The sequence below is a fragment of the Amborella trichopoda genome, chromosome 3, assembly GCF_054954075.1.
Source record: "Amborella trichopoda isolate Santa Cruz 75 chromosome 3, AtrichopodaSantaCruz75HAP2 v2.0, whole genome shotgun sequence".
In the NCBI taxonomy this organism is placed as follows: domain Eukaryota; kingdom Viridiplantae; phylum Streptophyta; class Magnoliopsida; order Amborellales; family Amborellaceae; genus Amborella; species Amborella trichopoda.
In genome coordinates this window covers 39,630,366-39,646,553 of record NC_142338.1, presented here as the reverse complement: position 1 = coordinate 39,646,553, position 16,188 = coordinate 39,630,366, and the positions used below count along the sequence as shown (strand labels likewise).

Below are 16,188 nucleotides of genomic sequence, written 5' to 3'. Positions count from 1 at the left end.
CAAATAAAGGACTTCTCATAATCATAGACAAAATAATAGAAAGAGGGAAAGATTGGCACGAAAAGCTAAATGACGCCCTATGGGCCCACCGGACAACTGACAAGACTCGTACTGGCATGACCCCATACTCAGTGGTGTATGATATGGAAGCAGTGCTACCCATCGAGGTAGCAATACCATCCCTTCGAGTGCTTATTCACAAAAATGCAGATGGGGAACAAAAGATTGAAGCACGAATCGCTGCCCTCATTAACTTTGATGAAAAACGACTACAAGCAACACATAATATCGTTGCTTACCACTGTAGAATCGAGAGGGCATACCAAAGAAAAGTTATTCCTCGACAATTCAGAGAAGGAAACACGGTACTCAAAAAAATCTTCCACACTCCTTCAAATTCACACCCTTTAGGCAAGTTCAAACCTAATTGGGAATGGTCATTCGTGGTTACCCGAGTGCATCCAGGCAATTCTTATAAGATAAAAAATCAGGAGGGGTACGAACTCAACGACCCCATTAATGCAATGTATCTCAAAAAATACTACCCGTAACAGGCTAAAAAACGTGGTGAAAACCTGAAAAGGCATCACAAAGAAAAATAAAAATAAAAAATAAAAAATAAAAATAAAAAAAACAAAAAAATAGACATGATGAAAACTTGAAAAGGCATCACAGGTAAAAGGAATAAAAAGATCTCCAATAAGGAGCTTTCGATGCAAAGCGCTCAAGTACAAACAAATACTTGCAAGTTCCAATAATACAGACCCTGAGGATGAAGACTCCTCCTAAACCCTGCAGGTTCCCAACATAACCAACTCAAAAAGATGTAGGAGGGTGACATGAATGGAAAACCGAAGTGATTTCGATGAATCCTGGAAAACATCGAGACCCTCCAAGAGGAAAGCCCGACAAGAATCCAGAGGAGTCTTCATGGATCCAAGTAGAGGATGAAAGCTCCAAAGGTACTTTGTGATTTCTGAGTTCTCACGATCCCACAAGGGAATCCTTTCATCATCTCTGGGTAAAATATAACAAAGAAAATCACCACCAAAGGGGCCATAGGTGGCAAAACTGTTAGGCCCATCCATTTGGAAAATGTTGTTTCCATTTGATTACTAAAATCATCCATTTGCAAAAGCCTTCTCTTTTTAGAAGGGACTTCCTCAATCACTACAATAGGTTAAACTATTAGTCGATCTAGCCTCGTTCTTGAAGCCAATTTCCTACGCCTGTTATGAAGGCTTGAAACTAGCCAGACACTTTAGGGTTGTGTGAGTATAACTACCAACTACCACATATAAGAGATGGGTGAACCTCGCCAATGACGAAATTGGCTAGTCTGTGAGCGTTTTTTCTCTTGACTAGTTCCCCTGAGGCAAAATGGGGCAAGCTCATTCCTTTATGTGCGTACAACGACCCAATAGTCAGAAATTTAAGACAAAAACCCTACAACTAGGGGGCTGAGTCTGTAAATATTCAATTTGAAAAATATGTGCAAAGAAAGTGTTCTACTATGCTTCGCTGAATAAAATTGCACTTACAAGGGCAAGATTAGCAAAGACCCCCCAATAAGGGCAATAAAAAAAAAAATTCAAACTCCCCACAACAGGGGCAAAGTTGAGAAAGACCTCACAACAGGTAACAACACTTAATAAAAAAATAATAATGATAGAAAAAATTTTATCGGCAACACACCTGGTGTCTCCTAGCCAAAACATAATAAAATATATATATATATATATAAATAAATAAATGAAAACATTTTTTTTGAAATGAGCAACACGCCTGGTGTCACTCAGCCTATGAGGGCGTCACGCTTGTGTCGCCCAAATATTTTTGACAAAAAACCTTTTTGTTTTTTTTTCAATTAAACCAATCTTTTCAAATAAAAAAAAAAAATTTCAAAAAATTTCATATGCTCCTTGGTGGTGTGAGCCTAAACTACCAACTGATTTCAAAATCTTCTGCTCCTTGATGGCAACATCCATCCGATTCCAAAATCTTTTGCTCCTCTGTGGCATGAGCTTAAACTGCCAACGGGCTTCAAAATATTTTGCTCCTCCGTGGCATGAGTCTAAACTGCCAACCAATTTCAGAAAAATATTTTGTTCTACAATGGCATAAGCCTAAACTGCCAACCAGAGTTTATCGGCAAACTCGTGCGACATTAAAAACCCGAGCTAACACGTCAAACTCGTGCGACGTTAAAACCCCGAGCTAACACGTCAAACTCGAGCGACGTTAAAAATTGGAGCTAACACGTTAAACTTGTGCAACATTAAAAACCCATGCTAACATGTCAAACTTGTGCGACGTTAAAAAGCTGAGCTAACGTCAAACTCATGCAACGTTAAAAAAAAATCGAGCTAACACGTCAAACTCATGCGACGTTAATGAGCCAAGACAGGTAACGTCTAGCCCCGTATGACGTAAAAGGTCGGGTTATCCAGTTCAATGTCAAACGCGTGCGACGTAAACGAGCCGAGACAGATACTGTCTATCCCCGTATGACGTAAAAGGTCGGGTGTATTGTCCGTCGCTGCATGACGCTAAACTGCTTAGAGGGCTCTATGGTTGTAGGAGTTGAAATTTCTAACCAATATTGCTTTTCGAAATATCTTTCTCTTTTCAAAGTTTTCACCATATGTCTTGTGTTTTCAAAAAATTTAATTTATTTGTTAAAATCGTAGCCTATCCCTGCTCCGAGTTCTGTTTCAAATCCCTTCCTACATTCAAAAATTTCTAAAAAGACTTGTAAAAAACAAAGGAGCTTGGACACCCGTATATGATGAACACCGCGTTGCCGCGATTACCGTGTTGCTGCCTCGCCTCTCAATTCGGAATTGATCAGACAAGTCTCGTCCTATAGAAAGCCTTTCCCTATAGACAGCCTTAGGAAACCCCTAAGGAAATCACAGAAATTGCCAGGGTTAAAATTATCAAACTGAGAAAACCTTGAGGTCAAGTGGTATGGCTATAAAATCCACCTCAAGTTTCAAGTTTGCGTAACTCGCTGACACCTCACGTCGAAAGCCCTAGGATGAAACTGCCCTAGGTAGGTGAGAATGAGTGTGCAATGACTTGGACGGATAGTTGGTGTGCCATCTGCCCACGTGACGTCGGGATGACATTCATCTTTGACATTCTCCTGCCCCTTGAAGGACAGGGAGCGTCAGAGAGTCTACTGTTGCTACTCACTTGTCCCTCAAAGGATAGGGCTCCTCGAAGGACAGGGAACGACAGCGTGTCTACTTCTTTGCCACTCTCCTGGCCCTCGAAGGACAAGGAATGCCAAAGAGGGATAACTGTAAACACTCGCTTTAAATTTGGCAAGTTCTGTGGTTTTCTTAGACCCTTAGGATCAAATTGACCTAGTAAACCAAATATCCATAGGTCACACAATTTACCCTGTGAGCCGGAACCATTCTGCCAACCCAGAACCCAACAGATGCCTGCTTTGACCTGGAATCTAGTAAACACGCTGTTTTACAAAACAAATCATTAAAAATAGTAAAAACATCCTTTTTGACCCAAATTTCTCTGAGAGCTTTACAAGACGCTGAGGAAGACACCCAAATTGAAAAACATCAATTTGGGCAAGTTTTGGTTTGGGCGACACACCCCGTGTTGCCCAAGTCATCTTACAAATATCCTATTTTACCAAAAAAATCATTAAAAACAATAAAAAAATTTGTTTTGATCCAAATGTTTTTTTGTAGCTTCACAAGAGGATAAGGAACACACTTGAAAAGAAAAATTTCCATTTGGAGCTTTTTTTATTTGTGCGACACAGGGCGTTCCGCCCAGGCGACACAACTCGTGCCGCCCAGGCTCGTTTTTTATCATTTTTCATGTTTCTAGGGTTATATTGTGGGTGGTTTGGCCACGTGGTGGTATCCGTGTTGCTCAAATCCAAATTTTAAAAAAATAAAAGATTAGTTTGATCAAGGGATTTGTTGGTTAGAGGATAACTCTGCCCCAACAAATCCCTCGTTTAGATGAACTTACTTTGGGTGACCATAAAAGGATGAAAAACGAGAGGGTTGAGAGAGGGATGACACTTTTAGAAACTTTAGGCTGGAAGAGAAACCCTAGGAGAGTAGAGAGACCTTCCTTGAGAAAACTCTAACCCTCATCTTAAGCCTAAGTAAACCTAAACCTAGGGCACAACAACCCTAGATCTGAACCATTTCTAAAGCACAACCACCCTACTACTACCAGAGACTTGCTGATCGACATTTGGACCACAAGGGCAAAAAAAACCGGTTCTGATACGGGCAAGCCCTCAAAAGCTCGAAAAGCCCGAGCGATTCGGCCCGGTTCGGTATTTTCTTCTCCTTTATTTCCTCTTTTCTTTTATTGTATTTATTTTATTTTGATCTGGCTTTGATTCATTCTGATTGAAAATTGTGTTTTGAAATGCTTCGGATCACGCTGGCTCCGCCACAAATCTAAGAGCAGATCTGCTCGTTTTTAAGCAGATCTAATCTCAGGTTTGAATTCGATTGTTCTCACTTTCTCTACCATTGCTTTTTCATTTATTTTTTATCAGTTGACAATGTCAGATCTGAAAGTACTACATCGTTAGATCATTCAATTCTGCTCTATAAACAATATTGTATAACAATACTTGATTATACAAAAAAAATGATTATTTGTTGTCCCAATTTCTATACAAAACAATCACGACATTCACCACACATATGTCCACTACAATACTGATTTTACCAAAAAAATGATTCTTTGCTGCCCCCATTTCCATACAACACAATCACCACATTCACCATACATATCCATTACAAAACTTAATTTTACCAAAAAAATGACTCTTTACTGCCCCATTTTCTTACAACACAATCACCACATTCACCACAACTATGGAACGTGTACCAAAAAATAGCTCTTGAAGTATAGCAAGGAGCGTGAAACAAAAAATGGCTCTTGAATCTTTTGCAAAAATTTACCACATCTTCTGTGGAGCATCTTTTCGACCTACATTAATAAGAATAGTCTTGATCTATTACACACTGAAATAGCGGAGAATAGTGTTAATCTTTTACCAAAATACATAGTGATAAAAGTATGGAACACATGGAGAGAGACTGAGGAGCATCTTTGTTGGCTTAAGGGAACATGAACTATTTGTGAACCTGTTGGGCATTTAGAGAGAGAGAGAAACCTTTAGAGAAAAAGGTTACAATGATTAAATTCTCAACTACTATTTTGTTGCACCAGGGAAGACATGATCAGATAGAAAGAGAGACAGGTCAAACAGAAAGATTAAAATACTTAAGAATGAGAGACATACAAATTTTAGTTTATACTTGATATCATGCAGAGTTATGAAGATCCATTGTGAGCCCTGTATAACAGCAAATTCTAATATTGTATATAAGCTAATTTTCTGACCCATGACATCCTGAAAGAGCAATCTATATCTGGTCACAAGCATAATACATAATTATGCTCTTACCATAATGCTTCTTACCATGAGTACATAAAATATTTCATACATACATACATACATAATACATAATGATGGTTACGATCAATACTCATGTCCTTATGGGACCGAATCTTACAGCGAACTTTGGAAATAACCCTGTAGTAAGAAAAAAAATTGCAATGTTAACATTTCATAATGTATTCACAATGAGTAATATCATATCGAAAAGCTTATACAATTAAAATTCAAAAGCATCTAAAGGTATGGATTACTACTTTTCACAAACGAATGATGGACAATTTCTTCTGTCATGCCCACTGCCCTAGCAAACTGTGTATTTCCTAGACTTCTCAATTGGCTTCCATCCCTTTGATCGAGCTTTTTTTCTTGCATTTGTCGGCTGTCCCTTTGCCTGTGCTCGTGGAGGATCATGGACATTTTGGCAATTGTAAGTTCCATTTGGTGTGTCACTACAATTAGTAGCACTCTTCTCTCATTGACATGGCTCATAGTGTCAACCTGTGGACGTCGCTTACAACCGAATTTACTATTAACCTCTATGATATCATTGTGTATTAAATATATTACAAATTCATGAACCTCCACACTTTCTGGCGCACACTCAACGAGGTATCGAACAGCCTGCAAGACGTTGTTATATCGAATGGAGTGTGGTAGTGCAGATGTATCATGAAGTTGTTTGTCTCTTTCATCAACAAAACCCCCTCTTTACGTTCTTTGACCAACACCTCATTATGTATTGTGGAGGGATTTCAAACATATTTTTCATCATAAAAATATTCAACACATGCTTGCAAAGAAGGTCCATCCTCTCATATAAGTGACAATTGCAAGAAACCATTTCTCATGGGGATTGAATTCCACCAAGTATGATCTAGAACTTATTCCCATATCTGCCACCTTAAAATTCGTAAACTGTTAAATTTTCATCAACTAACTCACTCATAAAATTCATACAATTAGCAACCCCTTCCACAAAAATCTTCAAAATATTTTGAGTATTGATTTTTGATGCCTGTGACTCAAATAAAGAAGTTGTTCTTAAGATTGGAGTAGTTCTAATGTCTTTTAAGTCGTTTTCCTTTTCTTTTCGTACCTTTTTATCTATTTCCAATAATGTATATAAGCTTGTTTTGCAGGTCAAGTACATCTTGCAATGCTTATTCATCCCTTCACTTCTTTGGGTAGAAGTCATACTTGCTGTGAACTTGCCCGTCAAGTATGCATCCACCTATTGTATGCGACAAGCATAGACCCTATTTAGCCATTCATTGCTTTCCAACTCATATTTTTCAATCATTAATTTCTATCCCAATTCAAAATCTTCTACTGTTTACAACTCCTGAAGGTATCTGAAAAAGAATGATGCATGCATAAGACATGGCATAGTTTTTCTTTAACTTTCGAAAGTACATGCCACTTACAGTAATGATGCTCACTCTGGTAAAAAACTTGTCTCATTGAGGCTGAAATTGCATGGTCTTGATCAGTGATAATAGCGCTTGGTTGTTATCCACTAAATGCTTCTAACCAATTTTCAAATACCTAAACAAATGATTGTATATTCTCGTCAAATGAGTGCAAATCCAGATAAGGTTGTATTGAAATGGTGATTTACACCAATTATGGGAGCAAAGGACATACTAAAAGTATTTGTTTTATATGTGGTATCAAATGTAACCCCATTAGAGAAGCATTGATAGGAAACTTTACATGTGGCATCTACCCATAAAATGCTGAGAATGTGATCGTCTTCATTTAATTTTAATCTATAGAAAAAGATGGGTTCAAGTCTTTCATTTTATAGAGCCATTGCATAATTAGACCACCATCTTCTCCTCTTAGTTTTCTTTTGGTACTAGCAATTTCATTTTCTATGTTCTTTTGTATACATGTACCATTCTCGATCCCTCCATCTTGTTCTATGAATATGTCATGAATATGTCTTGGCCTAACCATTGCCGAACCCATTGAATTTATCATCAACTTTGTGGCACTAGACAAAATTCGGTGGCTGCGAATTAGACAAGCTTTTCTTGGACTGACTAGATCATGATTGTAATCATCAATAAACCTAATCACAACCCACTCGTTGTCTACTTTTCTACTGAGTCCTAGCTTAGCCTTACACCCACACCTTGATTCAAAGAGTTCCTTTCCACTGACCTGCTCTTTCACTTTGCAAAATCCTTCCTTAGAGAAATTAATTTCTCTACTAATCATTTCACATATTTTATTATGGGTAGTGCCCAACCGGATACCAAAGCCTTTGACCAATGCATAAGCCTTATAATAAATAGTCAATTGCATCTTCCTTTGAAGAAAACTTTATTCCTACACAGGGTACATTTGTTTCTAGGCCTTTGGTTGAGGAGTCAGGTTCTCCATCTTGCATTTCTATAAATGTTTTAGGAGGGGTTGCAAAATAAGGAACCTGCTCCATGGGCTTATTCATGTCACCCAAGTTGTCTACAGTTGCGCAAGTGGGAGATTGCACAGTCTGAAATGGTGTGATCCATCTAAATTTTTCAACTGACCCCACATAGAAAGACAAACTATATAAATATATGTATTCAAACCTTTATATAAACATAACAACACTCCTAGTTAACTATTCAAGCCCATCAGTAGAGTTTTCCATTGAAATATCAAGGATAATGGGAACTTCATCAGTAACTTTTTCCATTGAAATAACAATGATAATGGGACAACTAATGAATTAAAAAAAAAAAAACCATTGAAAAATAAATAGCCCTAAAAAATGGTGATGAAAGAAAAATACGATGACCAATGATATGGTGATGAAATACAAAACCTCTACATAGCCAATCAAAAGCTAATAACATTTCTCATATGCAAACCCAATAGCACATAAATACAAATCCAATAACCCATAAATACAAAATCAAGCCTGAAAATTATAGGGTATTTTTGGCATCCGAGTTCTGCATTCAAAATTATTTGTTTTCTTTTGATTTTCGATCAATTTTGGATTTTCTCTAAACAATAGGTAATTGGATCTGAAACATGTATTTTTTTTCTCAATTTTATTTTGGGCATTTCGTCACAGGACGCCAATTGAAGATTAAATCTTCGATTTTAGTGAAAATTGGTTCATTTGAATCACTATTCATTAAAGAATTATATTTTTGGTTTAATTTTTTTAATTGCTATTTAGTTTTGTGTAGATCTAGCCCCAAAATTTAGGATTTTTCGGCTCCATATTTTGAAAATGCAGTACTAATACAAACCCATCATAGGGGTTTCAAAGCAAAAAAACACAAAAATATAGTATTAATACAAACCCATCACAGTAAAACACAAAAATACAGTAGTAATAGAAGCTAAGAATCTTCATATGCAAACCCAATAACCCATAACTACAAACCCATCATAGGGTTTTCAAACCAAAAATACAATACTAATCCGATCTATTCGTACCTCTGTGACAGCGAGCGAGAGAGGGCTTCCACTTCTGTTGTCGTCCGGAAGGTGTAGAGAGAGGGAGACGACAGTTTGGTAGGACTTCCCTGCTATAGTTTTTGAAAGATAGGGAGGAAAACGGGGAGAGAGAGAGAGAGAGAGAGAGAGAGAGATTGCGTATGAGAGGAGCAGAGAAAGAACATAAATGGCGAGTGGGAGCGATTTCTGTATTTCTGGTTTACAGAGAGAGAGAGGGTGCGAGGGAGAGATAGGGCTCGTCTGATTTTAGAGATAGAAAGGGAATGATAGCTGAATTCGTATGGTTTAGAGAGAGAGGGAGTGGGAGCATTGGTAGAGAGAGAAAAAGATTGAGTATGAGAAGGGTTTGAGGCAGTAGATAGGCATGCCATCTCTACACAGTAGGAGGGAGTTTGCAGGGCCATGCAGTCTCCATTTCAAATGGAGTTTTCCCTTTTTGCAATGTGAGTTTCCCTTTTGAATGGCGACCCTTCATCTTCACCCCTTTCATCCGGGTCGTTGGTGTACCACAATGAAATACGCGAACGGGTGTATGCCATCTTTTTCCCTTCATCTTAACCCTTTCATTCAAGCCGTTGGCGTAACACAATCAAATATGCGAATGGGCATATGTTATCTTTTCATAAAATAAATTGATCAAAATATTTTTAAAATATTTTAGAGGTATTTTGGTTAATTTTATTTTTTAAAATTATTTATTTTATATTTTTATTAGGTTTGTTTCACTAAGATGTACACACGTTCCAAATTTTAGATCATTTCGATTTGTAGAAAAAAAAATGAAAAATAAAATACTACAAGACAATTGTGACCGTGCAATAAACGTTGGACGATGATGAAAGTAGGCAAAATCACTATTCATTTTTGCCTATAGGCGTTGGGAAGACTTATATATATATATATATATATATATATATATATATATATATATATATATATATATATTAGCATAATGTAACAGTTGTATAGTAGTATAATGCAACCACACCTCTTAAAAACTATATTTTTAGCCAATGGTTTAAAAACCGGATCGGTGACCCGGATCGGACTTTTCAAAAACCGATCCGGATCGGCGAATCCGCGATCCGGATCGGCGAATCGGCGTTCCGGATCGGAATCGGGTGAATCGGTCAGAATAAAGCTTCAAAAAAATCCGAAAAAATTATTAAAATTCATTATAAATATTGTTTTTTAGGAATTCAATAAAAAATGAGGGTACTCCATTAAGAATTTTCATGTTTTTGGATGAATATGCGAATATTGATATGTTCTTTCCCTGCATGAACCGCCATTCAACATTTAATTTACATCACACAAAAGGATAAACATAGAATTATCATGGAATAAGTATATCAACATACATGGACTACAATAAAGCATAAAATTAATAACATACGATCTAAAAATAAAATGATAGACGACGTTGTTGTTCTTCTTGGTCACGCTGGTGCCATTGATTGAATTCGTTTGACAATTCATTGATTCGATCTAAAAACGAATCATCGATATTAGCGGGCGTCTGACTATTCCCAAATCCCTGAGTGTTAGTGTTTTGTTATGTTCCCAGTCCAAAATCCCCGAAGCTTGTCCATCCTTCATGCTCACCTGCACTGTCGTGCTCATCCCTACACTGTTTCTGTTGGGACTCGATATGTGAATAATATGGCTGGGATAGGGTGGCCTCAGAATCATCATCTCTCTCATTTTCTCTTAGACCCCCTTCCCACTCTCCCTCATTAGGTGCAATATCATCGACATATTGTGGATACATTGGCTGGCTGCTTCCTCTTTCATGCCGCTCATCAGTTTCTTCAATATCTTCATCACCGATAGCCTCAAGGAACGCTCTCTTGTGCAACACTGGCTCCTCCTCTTCGACTACCCATCGGTCTGCTGTGTCTGTGACAAATATTGTGTCTAAGTCTATCGGCCCATAGTCTTCAAGCTTCCTTCTTATTTGTCGCTCTCTGAGGTTTAAATTATAATGAACGTAGACTAGTTTATGAAGCTTCTCAGAAGCGAGTCGATTCCTTCTAGTAGTGTGCAACCATTGGAACGTACTCCAGTTGCGCTCACAGCCAGTAGCAGAACATGTTTGGGAGAGCACCTTGATTGCTATCCTCTTTAGGTGAGGTGCATCAGTACCATATATCTCCCACCATTCAGCTGGATTAAAATGTAAAAAGCATTGTAAGGGCAAGAACAATTCATAAGATTAAATATATGAATAAACAAAATATTAGCGAGGGGATAACCTGGATCCATCATAGTTCGAGAATTTCTGACAAGTCTAGTTCCGAAGGATCCTATAGCATCCCTATACATAGCAAGCTAAAACAAATATATTACGTTTTAGTGCATTATTCCTCACAAATATAACAACTCAATGAAGTTCTTACCCGAACATTAAATAATACCTCTTGTATTGCTGCTACTTGGTTTCGATGGCTTCTCTCCAACCTTGCAATAATGTATCTGACCCCTTCCATAATCTTGTGGGGTTGTTCAGGTGTCAAATAGAAAAATTTTGGGTTGAAGTAGTAACCTAAAAAATATATAGGTAGAAAAATGTCATTTACAATTTCATAAAAAAATGATTTAAACTGAAACATTGTAATGATATAAATATATATTTACCAGCATAATGAATTGGACGTCCGAATTTGGTGTTCCACCTCTTTTCTATAATCTCGATCACTTTGCTAGCAAAATTACACTTCTCCCCAATAGCTGATTTCGCCCTCTCAATACCTTCATAAAGGATACCCATGGTAGCTTTCTTATCAGCATCCACCATTCTTAACACCGTGACCAAAGGGGCAGTGGCCTCTACAACACTGGAACATCGAGACCAGAACAGCCTATTTGAGATTATGTTGTCCACTTTTATACCGGTACTGGACTTCGAGAGGCGGTCATTTAACCACTCTTCACAAGTAAACAATCTCTTTAATGCACCTTCAGATTGTCGAATGGAGTCCACAGCTAAGTAATCGGTCGCAAAGCGGGTTATGGCAGGCCTGATTATCTCTTTTTTCTTAGAGTGTTCTCTAAACAGAAATAATATTTTCGAGTGGTTGTATATAAATCTCGACACCAACCTTGCTTCATCTAGAGTCTCCTTCACAATTTTGATCTCACCGATTTCCTCTAACATAAGATCGATGCTGTGTGCAGCACACGGGGTCCATACTAGATGCTTCCTCTTATCCATCAACTTGCTGCCCGCAGAAACACATGCACGCGCATTGTCCGTAATAAACTGGACTACATGCTTATCCCCCACCTCCTCCACTATCTGATCATATAGTCGTACGTAGAAATTTGCATCCTTCTTCGTCCCTGATACGTCTTTGCTAGACAAAAAAGCTGTACCTTTTGGGGAATAGGCCAAGAAGTTTAAAAACTCCTTTTTGCTAACTTTATTCAACCAACCATCACTCATGAGAGTAATTCCTGTCCTTGGCCAACTCTGTTTATATTCTTCAATCCACTTTTTAACTTCCTCTACCTCTTCGTCTAATATTGGCCCACTGAGCTCATATGCCGTCGGGGGTTTTACCCCGGGCCCGGCTCTCTGGATTGCACTAACCATAGGTGGAAAATATGGGCTATTGGCTGCATCAAAGGGAATCCCTTTATCGTAGAACCATTTACCAACATATCTCCCTAACATGTTTCTTGTACCTTTAACCATGCCTTTTAAGGTCATCTGTTGTGACTTAGGCTTTGAGAGAAATGGGTCTTTACGACCATGACCTGCAATACTGGCACTCCTAGGTAACTTAGAAACAATTTCTTCAACAACTGATTCTTCTTGATACATATTGCCACCAACCTCTCCATACATATTTGAGCTGAGCCCGCTATACATGCTCGAGCTGGACCCGCCATGCATATCTGAACTAGGCCCACCATGCATATCGGAGCTAGGCTCACCATGCATGTCTGAGCTAGACCCACCAGGCATTCTAAACCCTCATTCCCTCTGATATTGTTCATATAAACTCAATCTTGTGGCCATGTCCAGCTCATTATTATATTGCTCTTTTAGGTCATAATTATATTGCTCTTCTGTATCATTCCTGCTTGATGGTGTATATAAACTAGCTATCTCCTCATTCATCCTATGTTTGGCAATTTTTTTACCTTTGCTAGCATTAAGAATTGCCACCATCTGTTTTTTTACATTACTAGGGACACTAGTGCATGCAGAAACTTCTCCCTTAACCCCTGCCAAGTGTTGCTTGAACCTATGTACCCCACTACTTATCACTCTTTGACAGTAATTACAAATAATTTTGTCTTTCTTGTTGAGTTCAAGTCTGACCCCATGTTGCCATGCAGGGTCTTCTATAGATCTTGACATGATTCAACTGTTTTAAGATGTAAAAAGTTTAAATTAACCTGACAGTTCAAAAAGAAAAATAATCACAATATGTAGTGATAATATGTTGCGGTAGTTCATGTAGTCATATTCGTTGTTATTTGTTATTGCAAAATACCTTTTTTGACAATAATATTTCGTACATATCAATTACAAACATTTAGAATAATACAAAATGCAAGCTCCAAACATGGCTACAACTCAATTATCAAGAACATACATTTTTTGCATTAAAAAATTAATAATAAAAACAATTCTTCAAAGAGCCGGCTAACATCAGTCATTCCAACTTAAAAATCCATGAACAACAAATAAAAAAAATACAGTTTTGTATTGAAAATATAATAACATGCATTTTTTTGCATAAATAATCCATCAACATACAATTTTTTCAACAAAAACTTTAACAATAAAAATTTAAAATATGGTTTAATACCTCATGATAATTAAAACCTTGTCACGATTTTCACATCTTTTCGGAAATTCATCAATTTTCAAAAAATTCAATCATGAAAAAAAAAAAAAAAAAAATTACAGCAAACTCAAACAATAAAAATTAAAAATTAGGTTTAAATGTTTAATACATCATGATAATCAAAACTTTATCACGATTTTCACATCTTTTCGAAAATCATCATTTTTCAAAAAATTCGATCATGGATAAAAAGAAATAAAAAAAAAAAGTACAGCAAATTTTCAAAAAATTCGATCATGGATTAAAAAAAAAATTAACAAATTTTCAAAAAGTTCGATCATGGATTAAAAAAAAAAATTCATAAATTTTCTAAAAATTCGATCATGGATTACAAAAAATTCGATCATGGATTACATAAAATTCGATCATGGATTACATAAAATTCGATCATGGATTACATAAAATTCGATCATGGATTACAAAAAAAAAAAAAAACATAAAAAAACAAAAAATTCGATCGTGGATTACAAGAACAAAAAAAAACAATTCCATCATGGATTACAAAAAATTCAATCATGGGTTACAAAAAAAAAAAAAACACAAAAAATTCGATCAAGGATTACAAGTAAAAAAAAAAAACATTTTGATCATGGATTACAAAAAAGTTGATCATGGATTACAGAAAATTCTATCATGGATTACAAAAAATTCGATCATGGATTACATAAAATTCGATCATGGATTACAAAAAAGTCGATCATGGATTACAGAAAATTCTATCATGGATTACAAGAAATTCGTTCATGGATTACATAAAATTCGATCATGCATTACAAAAAAAAAAAACAAAAAAAAACAAAAAATTCGATCGTGGATTACTAAAAAAGAAAAAAACAATTACATCATGGATAACAAAAAATTCAATCATAGATTACAAAAAACTCTATCATGGGTTACATAAAAAACAAAAAACAAAAAATTCGATCATGGATTACAAAAAAAAACAAACATTTCGATCATGGATTACAAAACATTCGATCATGGATTACAAAAAATTCTATCATGGGTTACAAAAATAAAAAATAAAAAATAAAATTCGATCATGGATTACAAGAAAAAAAAACAAACATTTTGATCATGGATTACAAAAAATTCGATCATAGATTACAAAAAATTCTATCATGGGCTACAAAAAAAAAAAAAAAAAAAAAAAAAAAAAAATTTGTTCTTCACAGAGTCGTTTTACATAAGCGATTTTAACTCAAAAATTCACCTCCAAGTGAATAAATTACATCCAATTGACTATATTTTCTGATAAACAACAATATAAGGAATCAAAAACCTAAATTTTTAACACATTATTTCTAATATATCATGAAAACAAAATCAAAAGGAGGAAAAAAAAAAAAAAAACAGCGGAATTTTTTTCCCCTGACATCTCACTGTTCATATCAAATTTCTTGCTGTAATTGACCAGATTACGTAAAATTAAAAATTTTAAATCATACTAGACACAATAAAGATTAAAAACCCTAATTCTTGAACTCATTTTGTTCAAAATATGCCATGAAATAAATCAAATGGCGGAAAAACAAAAAAACCCAAAGTTCTTACCTGTTTTTGTGAACCGAAGCCTTCAATCTCCAAAAAAGTCTGTTTTTCTCAACGATTTTCACAAATTAGTAACAAAATCTTTTGATTCACAGCTTTAAGATCAATATGCCTACAAATTTTGAAAGATTCATGCCCTATTTGGCATGAAATTTCAAAAATGGCGGAAACCCTAAACCCCGAATTTTTCTTGATCCAAAAACAACCAATTTTTCCACCATTAAATCGTTTAAAAAGCTGAATAAAGATGTTTACAGCCTGAAAAACAGATCACGTGCCGAAAAAAACAAAAAAAATGATAAAAAAATGACAAATTTGAAAAAAATCCGTGAAGAACACTGTGCAACCCGTGTTCTTCACGGACTCGCCGATTCCGCACAGTGAATCGGCGAGTCACTGTGCGGAATCGTCCGGTTCTCTCTAGAACCGGACGATTCCCGGTTTTTGAACCGATCCGGTCCCTTTTTCGTGAATTCCGAGTCGAACCGGGCGAGTCCGGTTCGACTCGGCGATTTTTAAAACGCTGTTTTTAGCATTTGTATGACCATAAATTTTGCACACACATTATCTTCTTTATCATAATCAATCCTACGAAAAAAAATTTCAATTTGCATCCTAAGTATGGTCAAAATTAGTACCCAGATAACAATGAATCTTGATGATCCATTTGGTAAATTTCAAGATCTAAGCCTTAACAAATTCAAAATCACTTTTTTCTTTTTTAGTATTATTAATCTAATGATGACTACGCTATATAAAAATTTTAGGCTAAAAAATTCCTTCTGAAGCCTATATCTAACCATCTCAATAAAATGGACGGCTTATATTAATTGGGCTAGAGTGAAA

General features: G+C 36.1%; 1 protein-coding gene and 1 long non-coding RNA gene across 5 annotated transcripts; both read right to left on the bottom strand.

Annotated features, from left to right (window-relative positions):
• Nucleotides 1-4,349: 4,349 nt before the first annotated feature.
• LOC105420698 (uncharacterized) lies at nt 4,350-9,487 on the bottom strand. 4 transcript variants are annotated; one of them, XR_016051070.1, is made up of 4 exons: nt 8,909-9,462; nt 5,518-5,602; nt 5,309-5,362; nt 4,350-5,150 (listed from the first exon to the last, which is right to left on the bottom strand). It is a non-coding gene; the product is annotated as an uncharacterized LOC105420698 (long non-coding RNA). The 4 variants fall into 4 exon arrangements; XR_016051068.1 differs by having other exon boundaries at nt 5,309-5,602; XR_016051069.1 differs by having other exon boundaries at nt 4,350-7,012; nt 8,909-9,487.
• Nucleotides 9,488-10,197: 710 nt separating this feature from the next.
• On the bottom strand, nt 10,198-12,783 carry LOC148782875 (uncharacterized). Its single transcript, XM_088862541.1, has 4 exons — nt 11,567-12,783; nt 11,347-11,474; nt 11,185-11,260; nt 10,198-11,095 (listed from the first exon to the last, which is right to left on the bottom strand). The coding sequence occupies exons 1-4, from the start codon at nt 12,777-12,779 to the stop codon at nt 10,485-10,487; spliced, it is 2,028 nt and encodes a 675-aa protein (XP_088718667.1). The 5' UTR covers nt 12,780-12,783; the 3' UTR covers nt 10,198-10,484.
• Between the last annotated feature and the right edge of the window lie 3,405 nt (nt 12,784-16,188).

Excerpts from the sequence above, each read along its gene's own strand:
- LOC148782875 (XM_088862541.1), bottom strand. The coding sequence starts at position 12,779 with ATGTATGGAGAGGTTGGTGGCAATATGTATCAAGAAGAATCAGTTGTT. Across the intron at positions 11,261-11,346 it reads AAGTAGCAGCAATACAAGAG|CTTGCTATGTATAGGGATGC; the intron begins GTATTATTTAAT and ends TATTTGTTTTAG. Across the intron at positions 11,096-11,184 it reads TCGAACTATGATGGATCCAG|CTGAATGGTGGGAGATATAT; the intron begins GTTATCCCCTCG and ends ATTTTAATCCAG.